This window comes from Scardinius erythrophthalmus (genome assembly GCF_964197995.2).
Source record: "Scardinius erythrophthalmus genome assembly, chromosome: 20".
Lineage (NCBI taxonomy): Eukaryota > Metazoa > Chordata > Actinopteri > Cypriniformes > Leuciscidae > Scardinius > Scardinius erythrophthalmus.
Window position 1 is genome coordinate 17,619,686 of NC_138240.1, and position 26,672 is coordinate 17,646,357.

Sequence of the window (26,672 nt, forward strand, 5' to 3'; positions counted from 1 at the left end):
CCAGACTCCTGTTCCTGCTGAACTGAGCCAGTGTTTCTACAGTACTGTAATCAGCTCAGTAGGCACGGGAGGCCAAGTCCATCTATCTCTCGCACACGCTCACATATGACTCACGCTGATGGAAGGATCAGATATGGGATAATACGCTTCAGCTGAAGGTGCTTAGCACTTCATTTCCCACAAAATATCTCCTAATGACATTTTAAATACGGCCCGTGCAACTAATTCCATTTTTACTAGCCTTGGATGGTAATGCATCTTTAAACACTTTCTAAATATAGTCATTTATGGCCAGCTTCTCCTCAGCTTCATATTTAACTCGTACATCTGTCATGACTTTAGAAGACGGCATGCTGGCCGTGGTCCGCTAACTCAATCTGCTGAGGTCCTTTTAAGCACAGCTTCCTGTCTCAATTGCTGTCTTTCATATTTCACCCATCAAAGCTAAAAGTGGAGCTGTTTTTACAGTCCAGAGATGCAGATGTTTTGGTCTGTGTGGCCGGGTCTTGCTCCATTCCTCCTGTCCACATTTCCCAGAATTCCTCTGGATTACATTTGGATTTTGTGGCCCAGCAGTAGGAGAGAGCAAAATCATTTTGTTTTTCGCACAGAAGTACATAGTGACTCTATAAGACGCTTGAGCCTATGGAGAAGAGAAAGGAGGAGGAGGAGGAAGACAATAACTCCTGGGCTCCTCATCTCACTGTGGGCTCCATTAGCTCAGTCTGTTTCTCTTCAGCCCTCATTACAGCCATCTCCACCATCTCAGACTCAATCTTCATCTGTCATGCCAACCCGAGCGCTCTCGGCAAGAGTTTGTTATGCTCGTTTTGGAAGGGATCTCACAATCAGCTCATTACGAAGGCAACCGCGTCGTACTGCACCGCTACGGTAAAGTTTTACTCCACAAACCCTCAAAGAGCATTTGCACAATGATAGATGAATTCTCAGTCTGATGGGAGAGATCTGAAAAAACTGTATACTGGAAAATATCAGGTTATGAAAACAAGGTGTCAAAGTTTTTTGGGCTTTTGTTTTTTTAGGCTTGTTAAGCCCAAAGTATACACCGTTGTTTTTTACACGTACGCTAGCGCATGCGTACAGTCGAATGGGTAGCCCTTCAAAGTGTACTCCATTTGATAGCGTGCGCGAACATAGCCGGTCAACATGTGTGCTCTAGAAAGTTTCATCTTTGTTTGTTGTTGCGGTCTCTGATATTTTGTTGTTGTTGTTCCGTCTTTCTAGTTTTATTTTTTACTGTGAAGTAAAACCTTCACAGTACCTTGTGGAACAACTGGTTAGTGCAAAACAAATTCAATGCACATATGCGACCTCGTACAAAGTACATGCGGTTACAAAAATCGTGTGGCGCGCCTACAATTCTGGCGAAATTTGCGTCAGTGAATTTGCGAAATTCACTGTACATGGACCCAGTACTTTGGGATTTAGCATGGCCTGCTAGGCTAAAACAGCATCTTTCTCTTTCCTGATTTGTTATGGAGAGCTCTTAAAAGTAGCTGGTGAAAGGCTTTGTTCTGTTAGCATCACTGAACCAGAAGTGTTGTCATCATGAATAGGGATGATGAACAGGATGGTTGACTAGTCGCCCAACCACCAACTAATCACTAATGGCAAGTCGATTTGGTTTATTATTTTTTAATATTTTAGCTGCAGTGCTTTAAGAGGATAAGTTTAGAGGTGCAACGTTGAGGAAATAGCCCTTAGGCCGTGTGTCCACCAAAGCGTTTTTTTTTGCCAGCTGAAAACGCTAGACGCTCTGCTGAAAATGCCTAGCTCTGGGTGCTTGAAAGCGTTTTGGCAGCACAGCGTTTTTTCAGTTGAGACGTTTCGTTGCTATTATACAGAATATCCACAGCATAGTTTACTTGTAACTGGGTTCGCAGATAATTTGTTTCATTCTAAAAAAAATTTTTTCATCCATTTTGTTCGGTTAGCTCTGCTGGTTGATGTCGTTGTACAGAAAGAATGTTGTGACAGTTGGTCGGTGTGGTATTTGTCCCGCCCCTCCTCCACTGTGATTGGACGGCTGGGTAAAAAGTGACAGTGATGAGCGCTGCGTTTTACCCAAAGTTGAACATTCTTCAACTCTCAGCGACCTGTAAAAAGCGTGAAAAAGACGCTCAGCGCCTCGTTACGCTCATGGCGTTTTAAAAACGCGGCGCTCCCATTGAAAACAACTGAAAAAACACGCCAGCCGCGTGAAAAAAACGCTTTGGTGGACACACGGCCTTAACGTACTATGTGATAGCATGCTATACTGTAAGTCTGATAGTAGCATTACTGACCTCAAACTTTTCAACAGTAGGAGATTATTTGTTGACTTTCTGTCTAAAGGAATATCCCTAGCCATGATGTAATTTTATCGAGCGATTAGCCACTCGACAACTGATCGGCGAAATGCTAACAGAAGGCTTTCTCTAGGAGTTATAGACCTCATTGGTAAAGACTGCTGAGAAGAAAGTCTTCTAATACAAATTAAACTACAGACACCCTCCACCGACTTTCTCTCTTACAAGTTGTCTTCCGTTTCTCGTGAATGCATAATAATTACACTTTTAGCACTTCACATCTGCATTGGGTTGAAGAAAAGAGGGGAAAAGCCGTTCCCTGAGGTCTCTCTCCGTCTGTCTGTCATCCTCTCATCAGGTGCAGAACTTAGCCACTGTGAACAAAGAGTTCAATCACTGTTCACCAATCAGCTAAGCTCTGCACCTGCTCTGAGAGTCTCTCCTCGACACTCGTTCACCCACGCCGTCGTTCCTCCTCTGCATTTTCTTGTCATCCTGTCGGAGGCCCACAGAGAAAAGCCACGTCGTCTTTTATTTCTATTTTCTGGAGCTGCGTGAAGACGGTGCCTCCGGTTGCCATAGCAGCCGTCCGAGCGGCGGTTGTGTGGTAATCCCTGGCAATGTGATTTTTATCTTAAGTCACAAATCAGCACGCCAGGAACCCACACAGCCAGCAACATGAAAGGCAAAACCTGCAGATCCTCTTGCTCTCCTGCGATTGAGCACGCTTGGCTGGGCCGCCGATATGTCCCTCATTATCCCCATCAAGACGCATTTCACAGGCCTCCAACTTTCTGATTTCAGCCCGACACATTTCTCAAGAGTTCTCTTACACTTGTGGGATATTTTTACTGTTTCTGCTGAGTCTTAAACAAGGCCTGCTTTTCACATCTAGAAATGAGGGAACATCTCTCTGGATGTTTTTTGACATCAGCTTTCAAACGCAGCCGAAGAAAGAAAATAACCAATGATGTGTACGAGTGTATATGATAAAGAGATTATTTAAAATCCAGTTTAAAATATGTGACCCTGGACAGTCACAGTCACAAGGGTAATTTTTTTAAATTGAGGTTTATACATCATCTGAAAGCTGAATAAATAAGCCAATGATGCATGGTTTGTTAGGATAGGACAATATTTGGCCGAGATACAACTATTTGAAAATCTGGAATCTGAGGGTGCAAAAAAATCGAAACATTGAGAAAATCGCCTTTAAAGTTGTCAATTTCTATTGGCGATTGTGCTGCATTCACTCACAAAAATAAATGTTTTATATATTTAAGGTAGGAAATTTACAAAATATCTTCATGGAACATGATCTTTACTTAATATCCTAATGATTTTTGGCATAAAAGAAAAATCGATCATTTTGACCCATACAATGTATTGTTGGCTATAGCCAAAAATATACCCGTGCGACTTGTGACTGGTTTTGTGATCCAGGGTCACATATGCAATGCAGCTAAATATGCACATGTGAGTGTACATCTTAAAATATATTTTCACTATTTTCAAAAAAGGTTTTGAATTTTTTTTATATTTTAGGGTTTCATTTTAATTTAAGCAATTTTGTTATGTGCTTTTGTCATTTTTATTCATTTTTTTTATATTTCTATTAAGCTTTAGTTTATGTTTTAGTTTTAGCCATTTTAATACTTCAACTGCCCTGGTAATAAAAAGTTCAGATTATTGGATATCCTCTCTATGAAAATTTACAGTTATATCCATGTTGGCTGACTTTTCAAAGTTTTATTCAAATATTAATAAAATATTATATCAAACTACTTAACTATTGTTTTCCTCATTATCATATCAGGACAGTTTTATCACATTTTTTAAATTTATATCCCATAAAAATATTCTCATCATAGAAAAGTATTTTTTTCATAAATGATTAGACGAGTGACACACCATTCACCCAAAAACGTATCTAAGCGCAACACCCATTATTCAGGGGTGCTTTTTGTTTAGCGCGCTTCAAAACAACAGGTGTAACCTGCTATCAGAGTTTAGCACATTTCAGGGCACGTCCGAGCAAGGCAGGCGCCCAGTGTGTGTACCGAAGATTTATTGACAGCGGCTAGACGCTGACCTCTGAAGACAAACAGAATCAAAATGCTGCATTAGCGATGCACAAATTGCAGAATGATCGTTTTGACCGGCGTGATTCATCCAAATCAAGTGACATAAACCACAACGTCTTGGAAAAGCTGCCCGTCTCCTCCGAGTCCTCAAACAAATAAAACTGTCTTGTCGGCAGATTAAAAGCACCACAGCTTCACCAAAAACTCTGGAGCGAGACGACTAATGGATTTATCTCAGGGCCCATAAGTTGTCTCTTTCCCATTGGCTGGGCAGCGGCCTGTGCTGCTCGGTTAAACAATAATACCTTAGCGTGATGTTGAGATAGGCGGCTTCAAAGCCAGACAATTACTCTTTCTTCCGTTCATGGTTACCGCAATATATCAGTCCTTCACAGCTTTTAAGGAAGCAACAAATTATGTGGACCCAGGGAATCCCTCCCTTGTGGAGGCAGGAATTTCATGCAGTTAAGGGCACAGGGATCCACCTCTCGCCTAAAGCCCTGGATAAAAAAGCTGCTGACCCGTTTCTTTTCTGGTGCTTGGGAATTGTTTGAGGAGCACATTCCGAATTCATCATAATACAAACAGATCTCGACAGGCTTCCTGGAAAAGTGCAGATGAGGCAGGCGGGAGCTTCTGGAAGAATGTGAATGTGGCCAGGACACTGGGAGTGGATCTTTAATAATGTTGGGAGTAAAAACAAAAGGGCTTTTTTTAGGACTTCTGCATCTGAGTGACTTTTTTTTCAAAGCAGCTCTTACATAATATGCGATTTTTTTTTTGGTTAAACGCGTCCAAGTAATGGGACATTGACGGTTCATGAGCTGATTGTGGAACCTTTTTTTTTCCAGAATGAGCTGATTTAAACTGTAAATCGTTTTTGACTTCAAACTACAGTCAGGGTCAAAGGGGACGTGACACTCTTACCTGATTTGTCTGAATTCAGAGGATCATTTCCTCCACAACGCTGCGTGCTGATTGGTCCATGTCATCTTTAATGAAGGATAGACAACGGCGTGCTAATGCTTGCTGCCGGGCATCTTCCTGGACCATCAACTCACCGTACAAATACACACCCATGGCCTAGTACACACAGACACACACACTAGAATCAAGAAGTGTTCTTTATGAGGGAAAGAGATCTAAACTCTGTTCCTAAACCTAGTGAGCTCCCTTACTGCCTACTACCTACACAGGCAGCTCCCTTCCAAGGCAGCATCTTGACTGAAATATCATAATATACATTTATAAGTAAATTTTATAATCAATTTCCCATTTTACAGAAAAAATATGAGCATGCCTTAAAAGACTGGCCATAAAGACAGCTCATTAAGTTTGGGAACAAAGCGCTAGAGAAGCACTCATATACCTGGTCATGGATCAGAAAGAGCTCAACGTCTCGGTATGCCGCTGTGTGTTTATGCTTGACCGCAAGTTCACACCAGCGATGTTTCACCTAATAAGAAAGAGACAGATAGAAAGTGATTAAACAAGATGAAAGCAGTCCAACAGCTCTGTAATAACACTGAGCTCACAGGACGTCACCATCTGTAAGAATCACACGCATATGGGGAAATCTGGGAAAGCGCATGACTCTGTGGTTTTGTTATCAGTGTGTTTTATGTTGAAGCAAGCGTGTGTCAGTGGAGGTGTGTGCTGTGTTTACGCTTGATGTTCTCTCTCTCTCTCTCTTTCGCGTATAAATGGAGGCTGTGTTAGCGCAACAGAGCGGAGAGATCACAGACTGGCTCTGTCTCTCCCTCGTTCTCATTCCCGTTCTGGTTCTTTGCTGTCATTCAACTCTTTCCTCACAGTGACCTAACAACAGCAGCGCTGAGCACGGCCCAAAGCCTGACCTCATACACTCCAGGGGGATCTCATTACACATTTGTACCACTGGCACACTCATCAGTTTTTAGGAGTGACCGTATTTAAAGGAATATTCCATTTTCAGTATGACATTGGAATAATGTGCACTCTTAAATATAAAGGGTCCAAAAAGTGTTTTTCACAGTGATGCCTTGGAAGATTCATCTTTGGTTCCCCAAAGAACCTTTCAGTGGTCAGTTCTTAAAAGAACCATGACAGCGTGGTCATGTGTGAAGAATATTTGAATAGTCTAAAGAACCTTTTCCACTATAAAGAACCGTTTGTGTAATGGAAAGGTTCCATGGATGTTAAAGGTTCTTCATGCAAACATCAAATCCAATAAAGAACCCTTATTTTTAAGAGTGTACCGCAAAAAAAGATAAGTTACTTGTTTTCTTGTTTAAAAAAAAAGAAAGTTACAGTAGCCTGGTTTCCATTACAGATTTGCGCAAATTTTTTGCGATATTTTCTAAATGTCAATAAAAACCATTAACCGATGTTATGCGACTAAAACATATTTTTTTCCTCTCACGATAAGTCATTCTAAACATGGCAACGGATAAATTGTGGCATTTCTTTTTTGTTTAGAATCCAGTATTCCTGTAATTCTTGAATAAAGTTTAATAAAGAACTGTCTCGTCTTCGTATCCAAACATACCGCGCCGTCTTTAAAGAATTTTTGACTTTTACGTTATGCCAGGTGACCTGTAAATGCGAAATAACTTTCCATTGCAGGTTTGCGAAGTATTCCTTTTTCGGATTGCTTGAAAAAACACCTCATGTGAGCATAAAAACTTTTCTGGGATATATGGTAGTTTTTGCGAAGTTGACGTGTTTCCATTGGCTGTTTTTTCCATTCGCAATTTCAATTTGCGCAATTTGAAGGGTAATGGAAACGAAGCTAGTGAGGCACTTACAATGTGAATGATGCAAAAATTTTTACTTTATAAAACAGAGATCTGAACCGTATAATTTTATAAAAGCACTTCAATTAATTTATTAAAATGCATCAAGTTGTTTAAATCATTAATTTTTAGTTGTTTGAGGGGTTTTTTTAACAAAAAAAAAAAAAAAAGGTAAAGTGATTTCTTTCACACTAACATCTTGGCAGAAGCTTTTACTTAAAGTTAACACGGTTGCGTTGTGTGTCTAAACTATTGAGTACTTTAAGGTTTATGCATTGGCCCCATTCACCTCCATTGTAACTCCTGACTGTAAGCCAAATTTGAGGAAAGACGAGTTGAATTTTTTTTTGTGGTAACTAACATTATGCCTCAAATGCTTTCAATTTTGCTTAAGTGAATCTGCTGATTCAGAGGATGGACATGATAGTTCTGCATCATAATAAGCATGTTAGTGATCTTAAGCAAAGGCTTTCGCTCCCCCACACGCAGCAGGGGTTTAATTGAAGCTGAATAGCCGGGAGTTTGCGGGGCCTGAAGGTGGCAGGCAGTTTAATGATTAATGAAGTTAGATTGTGTGAGTGTGTGTACAAGTGTGTGAGAATGTTTGCTTAAAGACGAGGTGTGAAGTGACTCAGGAAAACAACAGGAAGCAGCGGCACTGCAAAGAGCCTTCCGGTCACAGATCACCGTCTATTTAAGCAGAATGTTCAAATGTCACAGTGCAATTACGAGGAATAAGGTTTCCGCAGTCTCCTCTGTCTTCACCTGCCTGCAAGAGTTATCATTTCAGCTGATCGCTGTTGTTTCTTGTTTTGTTCTTTCTCTTTCATGTGTCAGATGTTGTGTCATGCATTTTTTTAATCAAATGTAGTTCATGAAAAAGTTTGCACAGACATGATTTCAGTATCCACTGTTCAGTCTGTTTCACAAAATTAACACTTTTACAAAATTTACACTCGCCAAGTGCTATATGCACATAACAAAGGTGCTTTAGCGAGAAGATAAAACCTGACATATTACATTATAACAAGCACATACAATAAAAAGATACAGCACATTGCAGGGACCCATATGAAATCTGTGGCAGCATATTTATAGATCAGAAATCTATGTGGCAACTTATTCCCGTTGGTAAGCCAGCAAATTGAATTAATGAGGAACAAAATGTTTGTGACTGGTAATGTTAGTTTTCACCAATCGACTGGCCTGATTTATGATGATGCGAGTGACTTTGCTCTTTGAATCAAATATGGAAAAGCAACCAAGCAAATATTTGGAAAGTTAGAATGTGTTAAAGGGTTAGTTCTCCCAAAAATGAAAATTCTGTCAGTAATGACTCACCCTCATGTTGTTCCAACCCCGTAAGACTTTCGTTCATCTTCGGAACACAAATTAAGATATTTTTGATGAAATCTGAGAGCTGGCTCACTCCTGCAGGCTTATGGACACCTTAACTTGCTGGCCCAGAAAATGTATTAAAGACATTGTTAATATAGTCTAAGTGACTCCAGTGGCTCAATTTTAAGTTTATAAAGTGACGAGAATACTTTTTGTGCGCAAAAACAAACAAAAATAACGACTTTATTCCACTTTTCATTTCCTTCTCTCTGGACCTTGAGTCTTTTTACGTAGTGTTTAAGCGTAGCGCGTCTGTGTTTCACGTCACCACGTATCACACATGACCAGCGTCACCCAATAGTGAGCCTACGTGGTGACGTGCAACACAGACGTATATACAGTATATATTTAATTATAGATATCTGTCATCTTAGAGCCAGTGGCCTCGTGGGATAGCAAAGTGTTGACTAGCTGCGCACTTCAGAACTTCAACAGATGCGGTACATCATCCAGGTATTGTTCAATTGTTCTGCTGCTTTTTGCATTCTGTGTAGCAGGGAAGTATGTATAAATTACTGCAGAAATTATACGTAAAAGAGCGACCCGGACATTCTGTAAGATATCACTTTTTGTGTAGAACATAATCGTAGGAATTTCAGGGTGAGTAGATGATAACATTCATCCATTTGTGGGTGCACTGTTCCTTTAAAGTGAGGTCAGTATGTCTGATCACTATTGGCTGACCTCTGTGTGTCCACAGCGGACTAAAGTAACATGCCATGGGCATCAGTGATTACACTGCATCTGTGGGAGCGTTTCTGTGTGCATGTACACGTTTGCTTGCAGTAATAAATTGTGGAATGTCCCGTGTAATTACTGCATCTCGAGAGAGAGAGGGAGAGAGAGAGAGAGACACACACACACTGCAGCTGTCCTGCCTCAGGGGTCTCCCCAGGAATGCAGCTCAACTCTGATCCCCTCTGCAGCTGCCGGACCGGGTCTAAACGGGGCACAGAGGAGGGCACAGCGACACACATGCACGTAAACCCGTAACCATGCATAATTAAGCTTATTTCCAAACGGTCACATGCTAATATAACCAAAAGGTGCCTTTTAAAATGCGTAGGTTAAGCCATGTTGGACACATGGTGACATTATGCACACACTGAGATTGATATAAAGATATGCCAGCCTTACAAGAACTTCCTGATACAGCAGATGGCGGGACTACAGAGGCTCCATCATAACCAGACAAAAGCCTCCGGTCATTTATCACCAGTGACGCAATATTTCATAATACGTCAAGAGCGCAACCTTTAAATGACGTGGGTCACGTCACCCTGGGAAGAGATCATCCCAGAAGTCCCTGTTTGATCTGCGAGTTTAATTACTGTGCGTTTTAAGTTATTTGGTTAATGATGATTGTGCTTTCTTGTAGTTTTAATGTAGTGAAACGTGTTACAGTCATTGGGTCTCAGTCATTAATTATTGAGTACGGAAAAAGTTCCCACGCAAAATTTCCCAGGTGCATACACATTATTCTCATTCTAATGTTGAGGAAAAAGGATTATTCTAAAAAGAAAGCACGCCCCCACAGTGAACATAATACATGCTCAAATCACCATTTAACAGCCTTTCTGCGCCTGTACAGGTGCAAACGCATCCTTGCGCTCTCTAAAGAGGAGCTCTCATATACGAAAAGCAAGATATTTGAGGAAAACCAAGTGTGCCGTTTTCAGAATCACTTGTAAGTACTTGTTCACAAACACGGTTTCCAAAAAATTGAACACAGGCTCGTTGGAAAAACGTACCTCTACCTACAGTACATTTTTGCAAAACGCAAAAATGTAGACGATAATAATAAATGTTTCTTGAGCACCAAATCAGCATATTAGAATGATTTCTGAATAATCATGTGACACTGAAAACTGGAGTAATGATGCTGAAAATTCAACTTTGCATCACAGAAAACAATTATTTTAAATTGTAATACTATTTCACAATATTACTGTTTTTACTATATTTTGATAAAATAAATGCAGTCTTGAGCATGTGAGACTTCTTTCAAAAATCTTACCGACCCCAAACTTTTGAATGGTTTGAATTATTGTATGTTATTTATTTTATGGGGTTACTAGTTATCAGATTTTTTGGTCACACTTTAATTTAGGGTCCAATTCACTTTTAGTTAGTTAAATCGCTATTAACTAACTATTAACTACAACTTTTGCCTCAATAAACTCCTAATTTACTGCTTATTAATAGTTATTAAGGTAGTTGTTAAGTTTTTTGGGTAGGATTTTAGGTTGGACCCTAAACTAAAGTGTTACCGATTTTTTATAATAAAAATATTAATCAAAATATATATTTTTGGGGGCTTAACAACATTCCAGGTTTCTAAAGCCAACTATTGTATCCATAAATTAAGTGCAAACCTACTGATGAATCATGATTTCTATGTAAAAATGTTCACACAGAGAATGAAAAAGATTCTTGTTTTATGCCGTCACTGTTTCATGCTTTTTGGATTCCAATAAAATGCTTTTCAAATGGAACGGGTGTCATCTAACCTCTCATCAAGCAGCATGTTGCGATTCATGTGATTTTTTTTTTTCTAGGAACACACATACTATTACAGAGCAGAACTATGAAAACTTCTGATATGCCTTTTATCAATCGCTCTCTTCCTGGCCGGTTGTCCGTGTGAACTTTGTGACCGGGTTTTGAGAGTCGCTGTGATACAATGCGTTCTGTGTGCCTGACCAACAGATGGTATTCGCACTCGCGCGCAATATACACACGCACACGAGTCCTCACATGAAACAGCATACCACAACGCTTAGTCCTCTTGCTTTTGCCTGTGCTCGCACGAAATACACGGCACACATCACACGCCGAGGACTGAGAGGTGCTATTCTCTCCTGATTGGCATGCCTAATCTAAGCGGAATCCATCCCAAATACTGTTCAAACACCTCAGAAACTCCTACGCAGGGTTCTGAAGTACGATATTGTGTAATGGAATGGAGGCTGTACTGAAGGCGGATTAACTTAAACCGCGTCCTAAATTTGACCCTCGAGTATTCTTCTAAATGAATCATAGTTTCCTTATTCCTTTATAATTCAAGTATAAACAAAATATCTTCCAACACACACATGCGCATGTTGGGTTTTCATATTTTAAGGGGACTTTCCGTAGACATAATGACTTGGTAACACTTTAGTTTAGGGTCCAATTCTCACTATGATCTAGTTGCTTATTAGCATGCCTATTACTAGGATATTGGCTGTTTATTAGTACTTATAAAGCACATATTAATGCCTTATTCTGCATGACCATATTCTACATCTCTTAATCCTACTCAATATCTTAACTTAGCAAGTCCCTTATAAACCATAATAAGCAGTAATTAGGATTTTATTGAGGCAAAAGTCGTAGTTATTGAGAATTGGACCCTAATCTAAAGTGTGACCAATGGCTTTTATACTGTACAAACTATATATTCTAGCCCCTAACCCTAACCCTACCCATACCAGAAAACTTTCTGCATTTTTACATTTTCAAAAACTTCGTTTTGTATGGTTTAGAAGCTGTTTTCCTCATGGGGACCTTAAAAAAAAAGTCCCCACAAGGTCAATAATTACTGATATAACTATCTGTGTGGGGATATTTGGTCCCCATAACATAAGAAACACCAGGTACACACACACACACACACACACACACACAAATGTTAGTTTCAGATGGATTATATACTATTTTACACTAAACTTTTAAAACACAAAAACTGAACTGTTAAATTTTTTTCAAGAAAATCCAAAGCAAACAAAACAACAAGTGGTGCTTGTCTGTGCAAAATGACCACATAAGATTCTGTAGTGCTTGCCAGGGCATCACTACGCAGTTGGTAAGCTGTTCTGAGTTGTTTTAGAGCGTTACTATGCGGTTGTTAGGTACTGACTGATTGTGAGGGCATTGCTAGGTGGTTCCTTACTAAATGTTTGCAAAACTGCCAGAATGATATAGGGCCCTATATTATAACGATCTAAGCGCATGAAGCGCAGGGTGCAAGTTCACTTAGGGCGTGTCTGAATCCACTTTTGCTAATTTTAATGATGGGAAAAATGGTCTAAAAGGGTTGTCCCTATTCTCTTAATGAGTAATGGGTGTGTTTTGAAATTTACGTGCGTTAAACCAATCAGAGTCTCCCATTCCCTTTAAATGCCAGTTGCACTCCTTCCATGGCAGATTCGCTATTTTCATGACGGAATTTGATAGTGGAAAGACTGAACACGTCTCCAGAGCACAAACAGAACTGCTTGTGCGAGATAAAAGTGCGCAAGCAGATCATCTACGGGACAAGCCGGATTCCACCTTATCTTTATGTACACAATAATAATCTTTTACATTGTAATCCTTTTATTTTTTATATTTGGCATGTTTGTGTGCTGCTGTAGGCTACGTGCGTCCCTGTGTGTTTAATAAGCAGAGTGCACATTACTAACATGCTCTTTAAATAACAAAAAAATTTATAATGCGTCATTGACTTTAGACCAGGTTTCAGTTGGTCAATGGTGCAGTCTATTTCCGTTGCCTAAAAATAGCAACGTGCCAACAATGCGGCAGAACACACCTTGTTTTCAGACCAGCACGCCCATGGGCGCACAAATGGGCGCAAATGCATTTGCTATTTAAACAACGTGGCGCAGGACGTGAAAATGATAAGTGCGTCGGACTGAAACTAGCAAAAAACACTTGCGTCGGGCTTGGCGCTGCATTGCGCCGGGTGTAAGATAAGGCCCATAATGTTGAACGTAGTTGCCAGGCTACACTGGCTGTTTGTTAGATGGTTGCTTACAGGTCCAGTCAAAAGATCCCAAGCCCCAGTTCTTAATGATATTCTGGTCTTTAGGTATGGCTCAGAACCCTCCATCATCATAAGTCTACAGGATGTTTCCACCCATTTTAACTGTGCACCAGGTGAAAATTAAAAGACTGATCGCTTTACAAAAGTAAATAGCACACCTCTCTTCAACAAGCCACACAATCTGAGGCATAATACACGTCTGTAAACGAGTCATGACGAGTTTAATACTCAGGGTTAGGGGTTTGTTTAAATCCCTAACCCTTAGTTTGAGCAATATTAATGGCCATGCTTGCCTTTGCAAGTACCACTAATTATGATACATCCAGTGATTCATTTCTTATGTGAGAACAACGCCCAGTCGTGACCCACATAGACTGAGTGGCGCCGACCACACCTCTCATTTTTATTGTGACCTTAAAGCGATCTACAGGCAGAGCTAATAATTATGCACAGCTAATAAGGATTCACGTCTATTTTAAAACATGAAAATTATGTGTCAGCAGCAATTCATGAAAGGAAAAAAAGGAGGCTAAATGGTGACGGTGTTTCAGAATGGTCAAAAAATGTCTATAGCGGGCAGGAGAATTAAATCTGTCTGAAAGAAAAGATGACCGTCGGAGCCTGGGAGAAGCAGCAGAGAAAAGAAGCCAGTGAGCGGGTGGGACGGAGGGAGGGGCACGTGGTAGTAATAACCTGATTTATTTTTAGAGGGCCTTTTGTTTTTCCTGGAAGGTCTTGATGAAAACCTCCCATTGCGCCTCGGTTTGAAACTAACTGTGGTAGTCTGGGACTTACTGTGGTCACATTTCGTATTATCTTACATCATTCGTGCTGCCAAATAGTGCTTCGTTTCAAAAGAACGTTGTGGTAGGTCACTGCCGGCCTGCCAAATTTTGCTCCCAAACAGAAGCTAGCCTCCTCTGAATTGAGTAAGTATCACAACGTGGCCTAATTGGCTGCCGGGACAGTAATTGAATCAGGAGGCAAATACCACAGAGGTTAGCGTTTGGCTAGCGTGCGCTTCTCAAAGAGAGCAGGAGCACGGCCCGAAACCCCTGTTAGTCTTAAGAAGAACACTCCCCATAATCTGGGAGAAATCAGATAGCTTCACTTGCGTTTGTCTGATACGGCCAAGCGAGAGGACGTTTCAGGGAATTCAAGTAGACATGATATTTTCGAAACCTCTCTATCTTAAACAGAATGATGAGATTACTTACAAATAAATGCAAGCAACTTATTCACTGTGGTAGAAGAGTAAATGTCAGCAGTATTAGTGTTACGGGGTATACAAACTCAAGAAGGAGAACAACAGAAAATGATAAGACTGATGGATCGGTTTGGTTTTTCAGCTGTGAACATAAGAGGTGTTGGTGGAGACGTGACAAACGAGTTCAGCCTGCCTCTAGTCAATATTTGAAAAGGTGTGGAGAGGAAACGGCAAAAGAAAGAAGGTATTAAAAACACTTTTACCGTTCAATAAAATGAAAACTAATGATTGTTTTTTTTTTTTCAAATAGTCCTCTTGAACCTTCAGACTCAGAAAAATGGTTAATCTCTGCATATTAAACTGGCAGAGAAGAAACTATTTTAACTTTGAAAAGAAAGCTATGAACTACTAAGACACTAATATGATACATTATGAATGCACTGAAGCCATAAAACAGATGTTTTTAATCTTGTCTAAACCTAGAATTCAATGTAATTATTGAGACTGTTGACTGTTTTGTGGTATCATCAAGATAAATATACTGATGGATAAGCAGTGCTGATGCTGGGAGCAGGTCTGGAGGCAAAGTAACCAGTGAAATGCAAGAGTGTATGGTGTAAATATACGTAGGAGTGTTGATTACCTCAGCATCCTGAGCCTGTAGGTTATAAGTAGTCTGAAGGAGTCTTAGCGTTGACAGACTCAGCTTTGGTTCCTCTAGAAGAAACTCCAAAAGAAGCACAAGCTGCTCTGGACTCAACTGAAACAGAAAAACAAAAGGGTTGTGAATAATTTCATATAGCTATCATACAGGGGCGTCATGCGCCTAGCATTTTTTAGGGGGCACCACTTTATTGTCATAATATAATAAAACTTTACTTTAGCTTTCACTGTAATTCCTGCATGTCATCATATCCGATTATTCTTTTGAATTATCGGAGCGAGAAAATACATTAACACATTTATTCCAGTCTCTATTCCAGAATATTAGGCCTGCAACTGCATATATAAATCCTGCATCAATTTAGTCTTCCACTTATTTTGTTGCTTATAGAAAAAAAAAAATTTAAAGCATATAAGAACTGACACTGCAAGGCGAACTGCAGCTTATCTCAGCATTGTGCAATGCTTTTTGTGAATCAGAGCCTGTTCTTTGAAGTCCTGCAAACCTAACGTCCTCAATTGCCTTCAACGTACAGTAGAGTTCAGTCGATTAGTAAAATAATTTTAACAGAAGGATAAAAATTATTTTTTTTCATATTTAGGACGGATTCCCCCAACGAAAAAACGATGGTTCTGCACGAATCGCCAAGGCTGTGTGATTTTAGCTACAAAACTAAGAAATCCACCAGAGGATGACAACTTTGGGGCCATATTCCTTTTGTACCAACAATACTCTAAGATTAGAGTAACTTTATAGTTAACTATGCAATGTGTAGAATGTCGGATATCAATAAAACACGCCCTCAAATTATATTTGAATGGATTATTGCCGCTTCCATAGACATCAGTGCATATTTTACAAACTTTAAATGTTTTTGCTAGTATTTATCTGTATTTAAATGTCATAAACATAAAATAAACATTATATGGTTGAAAACATTGAACAGTTGTGATATACGTCTCTTGGTTTGAATGGGCATGACATCTCAGCTAACATATACAGTGGGGTCCATATATGTGTATATAGTTCAAAAGTTTGAGGGCTGTAGTTGTTTTTTAAGAAATTACAACTTTTATAGAGCAAAGATGAATGAGAGTACAGACATTTATAATGTGCTGTTCTTTAGTATTCTTTTTTAGTAAAACAATTTTTTATCATGGTCTGCACAAAAATTTTAAGCAGCACAACTTATTTCAACACTGATAATAATAAATGTTTCTTGAGCACCAAATCAGCATATTAGAATGATTTCTGCAGGGTCATGTGACAATGACATTATTTTATATTTGTAATTTATTTCAATATTTACAATATTTTAATTTTGCTAAATATAGTAAAAAAAGAAATTAAATGTCAACCAAAAAACATAAAAATTTATTTGATTGGTTATTAGAGAAATAGTGAAGAATCATACAGTAACTGTTTTTTTTTCATTCTCTTTAAATCATAATACTTTCTGTTTATATAGTTTAGGATTCAATTTTATTTAGACCCCTAGATTTTCAATGTGATTTTTTTTCATTCATAATTTAAATAAGACTTGATCGGGCACAATGTGAAACGTAGGTAAAGACTCAGACGAAACACACCACAAAATGATTTAAAGGTTTCAAATTACATCCACGAACCATGACGGCATTTTCAGAAGGTTGAATAAGACATCAATGCTGTCTTTGAAGCACATCAGAGAGCCGAGCAGGAAAAGAGAAGCACGTTTCGAGCACGAGCTCGCAGTGGGGAAAGCATTCCGGCGAGGTAGAACGAGAGGAAATAATTAAACCTTCCTCCTTTAAAAGAGCTCCTCATAATCTTCAGAATAAGAAGAAAATCACATTTCTCTCACTTCTCAAAAAAGCAAAGTCTGCATTATGGCTTCTAGAGTATAGACAGCTAATGGAAGGAAGGAATGCTTTGGGATTTGAGTGCTGGAAAGATGCTTTAAAGTCTCATCTTGCAGTATGGAAATCAGGCCTAAACCAATTATCGCATGAAATAGCTATATTTACATGGGATTATGTTGCTTTTTTAATTCTTGGCCTGCTTACTCTTGTTTTAACCCATCTTTCAGTTGCTAAAACTTAATATTCCAGACGTAAGGAATCGTACAAAGAAGCAAGTCACAACAGTCTCAGACAGGTACAAATGAAAAGCTGTACATTGCCATGATATTATCAAAAAATTCTGCTGCCCTTTGAAAGACATGACAGAAATTATGATTTATCCTCATAACGCATGCCGACAAGCATTTATAAAGGCACAACATGAGTCAGAGCCAAATAATCAAGAATATCGCTGACCTGACAGCATGCTTATTTTATTTGGCGTGTGTGTGTGTGTGTAAGAAGGAAGACTGAGCAAAGAAAATTCTCTCCTGCTGCTTTTATCTCAGGTTAAAAATCCTGTCAAAATTTATGCTAAAAATGCAGCGGTGGTTAACAGAAATTCTCTGTAAATATCCAGTGATAATGTTTCAGGCTGCCACTTTTGTGCCTGTATATTTTACAGTTTATAATGAAATACAACTTTTGATTTTAATAATGTATTAGTAAATGTTGAAATTATCATTAATTTTGATTAATAAATGCTGTAGAAGTCTTGTTAATTCTTAATTCATGTTAACTAGGTAACTAACGCTAACTACTGAAACCTTACTGTAAAGTGTTTCCAAAATTTGTCATACCATAAACATGACACACAAAAATAATGCAGTAAACATGAACTAAACAATGTGTTAAATAATGATAAATGATAAGTAAGAAGAAACCTGAATATTTAAATAAAATGCAACTTTTGGGAACATAAACAAGGTTTATATAATGTTAAATATAACATAAAATGTAGTCTCTAAAAATAAAAAACATAATTTCTACAGGATTTTGCTGAAAAATAAAGTCGACTGTCCCATTAGATCTAATCTAATATAATTTACTAGATGGTAAAGTAACTTAGTTGACCAACTTACAGGTTTTTACTGTAGCATTTCTGCAGAGAGAGGGAGGGAGAGGGAGAGGGAGAGGGAGAGAGAGAGAGAGAGAGAGAGAGAGAGAGAGAGAGAGAGAGAGAGAGAGAGAGAGAGAGAGAGAGAGAGAGAGAGAGAGAGAGAGAGAGAGAGAGAGAGAGAGAGAGAGAGAGAGAGAGAGAGAGAGAGCAGACTGAGGCTGGAGATGGAGAGAGAAACAGGAAAACGGAAATGGTGGAGTGAGCGAGGGACACGTAGACAGAGCTGGCAGAAAGACTGATGTGGTGGGAGATGGGTGGTGGCAGGCCTGCTATTATTACTCCATTATCACATCAGGATCTATAGAGCAGTGATGCACAGTCTCCTCCCTCCTGTGCCACTTCCCTTTCTCTGTCCGGCCAAACCCACACGCAAACACACCACACACACACACACACACACACCGCTGCTCAGCCTGGGACATCTCTCATCCGCAGCTCCTGTTGTATTAAACTAGTTACACCTTAATATGGTGAATGAAGTAAGCAACAACCATTAGCATTAGCATTTTCTCAAATCACTTCTCATGGACGCAACTTTATCAACGTCTCCATCAGTTGAAATATCCTTCCCTAAAATGGTTAGGAAATGTAATGCTGCAACCGCCTAACCAAAATAAGAACTATATTTGTCTACATTACTGAAAGAGGGAACTATTTCACTCTTGACTGCTCTGCGACCATTCAAAACCTTAAAAGAACCATAACCCAGGACAAAATAACTGCATCAAAAGCAAAATTATAGTAATTTGACCGTGAGAAACCCAATAAAGTCATCGCGCTTTGAAGAAAAAGTGGCAAGGGTCAACTGTTTTTCTCACTCAAATCTGCTGTGAAGAATTAATGTGGTGGAAAGCAAAGACTTCTCACTTTGGGCCGATAAGCGGGTGCATCGCCGCTCTGTCATTAAGAGGCATTCACAGGCCCACCCAAGATCATCGGATCCGCCGCCTTTGAAAGACGAGAGGAATTTAAAGTCATAAAAGATAGAGGGGAGACGAAAGTCCTCCTCCACACTCAATTTGCCTCAGGGAATGGCAATTGTTTCGAGATGGCAGTAAAACTTTTCCACACAGGGGAACAAACAGCCCTGCTGTGCCCAAGTCCACTCATCTTGTCAAAAACAGGGCAGAAAAGAAAACAAGGTGATCAGCTATCCGGGGGAAACACCCTCCTACAATACATCACTCTGCAAAAAGCAAAACGGGGTTTTCCGTCACTTGCTTTGACCTAAGGAGAAAGTTGAGGACTGGATTTTGGTGTCAAGAAAGTTTTTTGATACAAATATACAAAAGATTTAAAAAAAAAAATTGTCCTATTGATTAATTAATTAAAAAACTACAACATGACTTAAATACAGCTTTTTTATTATGCATGTTTTATTGTTTTTATGCACATTTTGAAGGGAATAAAGACATAAATATTGATAAAATAATGAAAAAAAGATTATTTCTTAGAAATAATATTTTAACAAATCTGCTTCACTGCTTAATGATATTTTTGTCCACCAAATTCATGTGGTGTGACTACAATGCTGGAAAAAGAAACATAAAACAGGAAGTGATACCACTGATACCATGATATCATTTCCCCTCATGACTATGTGTTCAGGTCAGTGAGAATCTTAAAATATCATATATATTTCATACATCAAATATATTAATATAGGTTAGATCAGGCTGTAAAATGCCACTTATGCCACTGATATTTATGAATTAATGACTCATGATTTAAAAAGAAAATCATACTGTTTTTTAATAATAATTTAGATGTAAACCTATATGTACAGTAATCGAGGTGTAAGAACAATCTGCACCACATGATATTTAAAGTCATTAAATTAAAACTTTATGATGTTTAAAATGGTATAAAAGTTTGCAAAACCATTGATGTGTGTTATAGTCCAGGCGTTTTAAGCCAAAATGGGGGTCAACCGTGAACAAATTGCAACAGAATCAAGCTCAACTGATTTTGTATCCTCAATATGTCCTGAGTAAGGGAAAAAAAAAGCCCCGAAGAATCACATTAGGGGAAAGTTTCGAAAAAGACCCAAATATAGCCTATTCGTACGCCTATTCATTATTTTTCTCACAAAAATAGGGTAAAAATTTTAACCTTTAGATATCACCATGAAAATTACTGAGTTGATTACTTGTATCAAGACAAACAAAAAATGTATTACAAGTTTTTTGAAATTGTTTGTTAACATGGACAAACGGTGCATAATCTAAGTACGTATGAGCTAATTTGCATAAATACCACAACAGATCTAAACATTGGGTCTAGCCAGGTGAAAATGTCTTGTTGAATCTTGTTGACACATAAAAGTAAAATACTTAATGTTAAGGTCTGAATGGAACCCATTTAGGCTACCCATGAGTATTAATACATAGAGTCAGGAAGAAGTACTTCAGAAACCAGCCTTTATTCATTATTATTGCAGATATGGGGTTTGGGGCTGGGTCATTGGGACTGTTTCTGAGGATTCACTTTTTATTTTGCCTACCTTTTGTCTTCTGCATTCTCCTTACCATTGTCTCCTGTTCTTCCCTCAGACTCGTCCCCCAGAAACAGTCCCACAGACCCAAACCCCATCTCTTAAAAATGAATAAAGGCTGGTTTCTGAAGTACTTCTTCCTGTTGAATTGAATAGGCTATATTTGGATCTTTTTCGGAACTTTCCCCTAATGGGATTCTTCGGGGCTTTTTTTTCCTTACTCAGGACATATTGAGGATACAAAATCAGTTGAGCTTGATTCTGTTGCAATTTGTTCACCCTTTTTTCCTAAAACGCCTGGGCTATTAACCTAAATTTAAAATAAAAACATTCGTATTCATCCTTAACCCTTGTAATACAGAACATAAGAGTGCCTGAGCTCCAGCCAGCAGGAAGCAAAGGTGAACATCTCCGCTCCGAGAACAAACACACACCGATGAAACAGGACAAAGTGATTATTCAGTGAGATCACAGGCTAGAAACACTTATGTGACAATGCCGGCAAGGCTTTCAGCACTTGCTCAAGGCCTAATTGTTTTACAACCCTGAATTTGGGCCAAATCAAACAGAAAACCCTGAAATTCATCGTTCGCCATTAACACACTTGCCTCTGTGAGTCGTACGGACGTCCCGTCCACCATAAGACTCCCTCCACGAGCACAGCTCCACACACGCAGTCACTCTGGCCCGAGTGTGTGTTTGGTTTTCCGCTGCCTTTTTCATTTCTCTCCACATGAAAGACTCTTTTCATGCAGTGTCCATTAAAGCCATGGAAAAGTTAGCAGTGCGCAAATAAACAGAGCGAGGAGCTTAATGAAAAATGATGTACTTTCAAATCAGGAGAGCTTTCCTTTGCCTTATTTAATCTCAGTCGCCTCTGTTTTAGTCATCGGTGCAGTATCCCACCACTTCTAACAGAGTAATCTTAATAAAATGCTTGATTGTCTCCAAAAACCCTTTCAATGGAAGTCAAAAAGACGCAATTAGAGTTTGTAGAGAGGACAGACAGAATTTATCACTTCCCCGACGTCTCCTATAAGGGGGGGGGGAACTGTGAGCGAGAAGCAACAGGACGATGTGGTGGGTAAAGAAGAACAGTGACTCATTGGTGCTGAGATTATGTTTCTGTTTGTGGAAAGTGAAAGAACACACACACACAGACACACCCTGCCACCGTTATTTCTACACAAGCTACAGGAAAAACAATGCTATGGGATAGTTTTAAGAGAAAGTTCAGCCAAAAATGAACGTTCTGTCATTATTTACTCACCCCCATGTTGCTCTAAACCTGTATGGCTTTCTTTTGTGGAACACAAAAGGTGGATTTTTGCAGATTAATTGAAAGTGAATGGAAACTGGGGCTGTCAAGCTCTAAAATGACAAAAAGCACCATAAAGTATCATAAAAGAAGTTCATACAACTCATGCACCATATTTCAAGTCTTCTGAAACCATACAAATACTTCTATTGTGTCTATTGTCTGTGCCTTTGGGTCCTTTTTGAGGCTTGAAAGCTTCAGTCCCATTCATTGTAATTGTATGGAAAAGTGCAAGCAGCAAAATTCTAAATTTCTCCTTTTTTGTTTCACAGATTCGTAAAAGTTTATAACGACATGAGGGTGAGTAATTAATGACAGAATTTTCATTTACGGGTGAACTATTGCTTTAAGTGCCTTTGCAAACACCATAAAAAAAAAGAAACAAAAGCAAAAGTACTTTATATGTATGAAGGTATTCCGTTCAAACAGGGACTGCAATATGGTAGTGTGTGTTACCCTGTGCAGAGGGAAATTCCCTTCAATTACACTAACAATGTTCTTACACAAAGTTTTATGTTCATTCAAACTGAGTGACAGTTTGGAGTAAAATCCCATAGGAAACCAGTGACATGTTCCACAAACACAGGAAAAAGGCCAAATGTTCTTTCACCTTTTGTTCGCTGAATGTGCGTCTGTGTTTCAAACGTGTCTGGAATATGAATCTAAAATGAAATGAATAAAAATAAGTCAGGTGCATTGTTCTCTTAAAAAAATAACCCATTAATTAATCAAACATAAATGGGGAGCTGTAAAACAACATGGACATTGACTTTTTATCATCAAAGTTTTAGGTAAAACCCTTTGAAAAATGATAATTTCAGATGCTGTAAAGATCACCTTTTTGTTTCAGTTTTAAAACACTTTATTTACCCACTTATAGCAGTTCTATACTGTCGAAGCTTGACATTTAGTTTTACTACCCAAAAACATTAGCAATTTTTTACAAAATGCTAGGGAAATAATTATGTTAATAGAAATGTAGACAATGATTTATTGACTCTCCTGTACTTGACATTTCACTTGTTGCATAGCAACTCTTTTAACAGCATAGAATGAGATTATTTACTTGTCTTTCCATCGCGTACACTAGGGTCCAAATGACTTCCTATGCTACCAAAACACATTTGATGTGTTTAATGTGTTTGATTCAGGATGCTTTGATGAATAGAAAGTTCAAAAGATCAGCATTTATTTAAAATAGAAATCTTCTGTAATAATGTAAGTCTTCACTCTCACTTTTGATCAATTTAACACACCCCTGATCATATAGATCAAATGCCTTACTAACTATTAATAAGCAGAATTAGGAGTTTTTGAGGCAAAAGTCGTACTGTAGTTAATAGTTAGTAGTGAGAATTGGACCCTAATCTATTTTTTTAAGTATTGGTATAAGACTGTTATCTGTGAAAAGTGCTCACTCTTCTCCCCCTGTATCCTGCCATTGTTAATGCATTTCCAAGGTAACAGAAGGAATATTACATTTGGAACCTGAAACTGTAAACGTTCAATCCTTATTCAACTGTGACGTCTTCTACTGTACCGACTTCACTCCAACAAAATGTCACAGGCTTTGGCAGAGCATCTGGAAACGAGATTTAAATGTATTTATAATTATTACTATCTCAAAGATTACTGTATATATGTGCGGCATATGAGTACTGAGAGGCTTCTTCACCAAGCTTAAAAAGTGTAAAACGAGGTTAAGAATGCTGAAGGACGTAAGTGAATTGATGAAGGACGAAGCAAAGCGTTCAGTATAAAAGTTAAATGGATGCAAAAAACCTGGAGACAGCCTAGTAAACTGATGTGAATTTCTCAAAACGCTCGCAAAAGACTCACTTTCATCTGCCGCCACAATAAAGCAAACCTTGGAAACGGAGATGTTCTGCCTCTTTGAAACCTCATGCGTTGGGTCCCCTCGAACCTTTGCCCTGTGGAGGGTCTTGTGTGTAAGAATGCACAACAATCACTCCCTGTTATTCTTGCACATGAGTCTGTGCCTAAGTGGCATTATTAAAATGCCAAGTGTGATTTCTGGTGGCAGTTTTACTGCTTCTAGGCTTTTTATGCTGTCTGACCACAGCCTCATAAAAACACACTCCGGCATTGACAGACGGCATAACACCCGGCCTGGGGTACTTGGGTTACACTTGCTTTTTTTCCCCTGTGTCTTTCTCTCCCTTATTGTCTTTATCAGGACTTCTTTGTCCCACCGGTTAACTTTGCCTCGGGGTTCACTTCCAAAAGAGTTAAAGCCCCCTGCCTTTGAATGTGGCAGATCTCAGAGTATCTTTGCTGCTGCAGGACGATAAATGATGACACATGACGCATGTCGGTGAACACACATTAGCTCTGTAGTTCAGGTAATATAAGCCTCTGAGTTTTAGCAGCATTAGGGTGCACTCGTCACCACGGGGAAGGCAAGACTTTTGTGAATTATAGATCATATGAGGGCAGGTCTGCCCTTTATAAAAGCACATGGACTGTGATTGTGTCAACACAATATATATATATTTGTCTTAATCAGGATTTTGTCTTGTTTTCCAGTATAAATATTTAAACCTATAAAAACGAGATTGATTTACTTGGAAAGCTAATTTATATAATATGTTAAGGGCCAGATTTACTAAACAGGGTAAATTAGCGTAAGAGCATAATTCCAAACAAGTAATAACAACTCAGTGAGTGTTTTAGCGCAATTTTCTCACGTCATGGGATCACAACACTAAGAGATAGTAAATCTTTTCCTGGATTTTTTTTGTGCGTTCCAGAGATTAGACCTTCCTTAACATAATGCCGAAAACTCGAAGTCTCTAGGTGGTCTGGTTGAGGAGTAGATAGAAGTGCAAGATTGGTGCGCACAGACAGAACAGAAATCATGAGTTAACAATCGCAATTTTGTCCGGTGGAAAATTGCGCTAAAAAGCGCCAATGGGAGTGGAAAGCTCTGCAAGTGATTTACTGACGACTAGCAAATGAAAGAACACAGACGCAGCCGGATCATTTCCACAATGACCAACACAATCTACAGAGAGCAGCGCGAATTTGCATCAGGTTTAAGACACTTTTTTGGGATGTTAAATAATGGTGCAAATACCAGGAAATTAACGAGAGCAAACTTTAATAAATAAACTTGCGTGATTCATTTAAATACTCTCCTTCCATAAATTCTGCATCTGAATAGGAAACTCATTAAAGTCAGCCGCAAAAATAACTGTCCACGCCTTTTTTAGCGCAAATTTTTCACTGCGGGTCTTTAGTAAATCCTGACAGTAGCTTTTAAAGCCAAAAGAGGGTTTGCACTGGCGCAAGCTGTTAGTAATTCTGGTCCTACGATCAGACTTAATTACATAACACATCTTGAAAGAAGTCTATTTTATTAATCTAACCTAAATTTGTGAGGTTTATGCTATATATATATATATATATATATATATATATATATATATATATATATATATATATAATGCTTTTACATCGGATACTAAATATATTCCAGATGTGGGTTTTTTTCGTAGATAGCTATGACATATAATAAATCTATATAAATACTTAGAAAGTGTTAATATATATATATATATATATATATATATATATATATATATATATATATTAACAAAGTAGTTGCAAAACAATATAATATAGATACTATAGAAAAAATTGTGTATTGAACATTTTATATATATTTAAATGCATTCAATACTTTTTTCTATAGTATATATTTTGTATTTATATTATATTATTTTGTTATTTATGCGACTACTTTGTTTACAGTAGTCATTCATAATGTTCTACAAGTATCCAAACATATTTTGGGCACACAATATTTTTTTTATAATATAGTAGAGTATCTTCACTAGTCTTGTTTTGGTACTGGAAAAAAAGACAAAAATACTGATTGAGAAATTGATTTTGCAACAGTGATCTGCCTTTTTTATTGGAAAGGAAAAGAAAAGACAAGGAAGTGGAAAAAAAAGACAAGGAATACGTGCAGGAATGGGACCGAGATACTGCAGACTTTTTGAGCAACATAGCTCCAAAGTGTGTAGAGTGTGTAGCGTGTGTTTGGTAATCACTACGTCACAGTTCTAACAGCATTAAAGGACGTTGGGTTAAAAAAATAAATAAATCAATAAACGCCCTTTTTAGAAATCCACCTGCCCTTGTTCAACAGGCAGCTGAAGGAGATACACTGACTCTGTGACTCAGATTCTGAGTCTGAGAGCTGACTCCTCATAAGACAGGAGAGTGCGGACAGATCCATACCTGCGCATTATCAAGCAGACAGCACCAGGCAGCAAGTCGACGAGACGTCACTAAGTGAAATAGATACAGTGTGTCCGTTTCGATCTCCACATGAGGGTTTATAGAGAGGAATCTGTCACGGAGATGGAAAAAGTATGCATAAAGATGGCCATGAATTTCCAAACCTTCTTTGTAATATGTCAAACTATGTTTCCTTCAAAGCAACAAAATTGATTTATAGCAGTCCAAGCTTTAACACTCCAAATGCAACAGTGTTGTTCGAGCTTTTGTAATGTTATTGGATATAGTAAAAAAGCCTCTCTGTAATATGCATTTCCTACAATGCAACATCACCTAAAGATAAAGTGTGTA

The 26,672-nt window shown here is 38.5% G+C and overlaps 1 protein-coding gene across 3 annotated transcripts in view; it reads right to left on the reverse strand.

Annotated features, from left to right (window-relative positions):
- aopep (aminopeptidase O (putative)) overlaps window positions 1-26,672 on the reverse strand; it is an 87,039-nt gene that overhangs the window by 1,224 nt on the left and 59,143 nt on the right. For all 3 annotated transcript variants that reach the window (XM_081349680.1, XM_081349678.1, XM_081349679.1), the window contains 3 exons: window positions 15,223-15,339; window positions 5,763-5,849; window positions 5,321-5,476 (listed from right to left, as the gene is read on the reverse strand). In XM_081349680.1, the coding sequence (XP_081205806.1) occupies window positions 5,336-5,476; window positions 5,763-5,849; window positions 15,223-15,339 (345 nt within the window). In that variant the 3' untranslated portion in view covers window positions 5,321-5,335. The remainder of the gene's footprint in view (window positions 1-5,320; window positions 5,477-5,762; window positions 5,850-15,222; window positions 15,340-26,672) is intronic.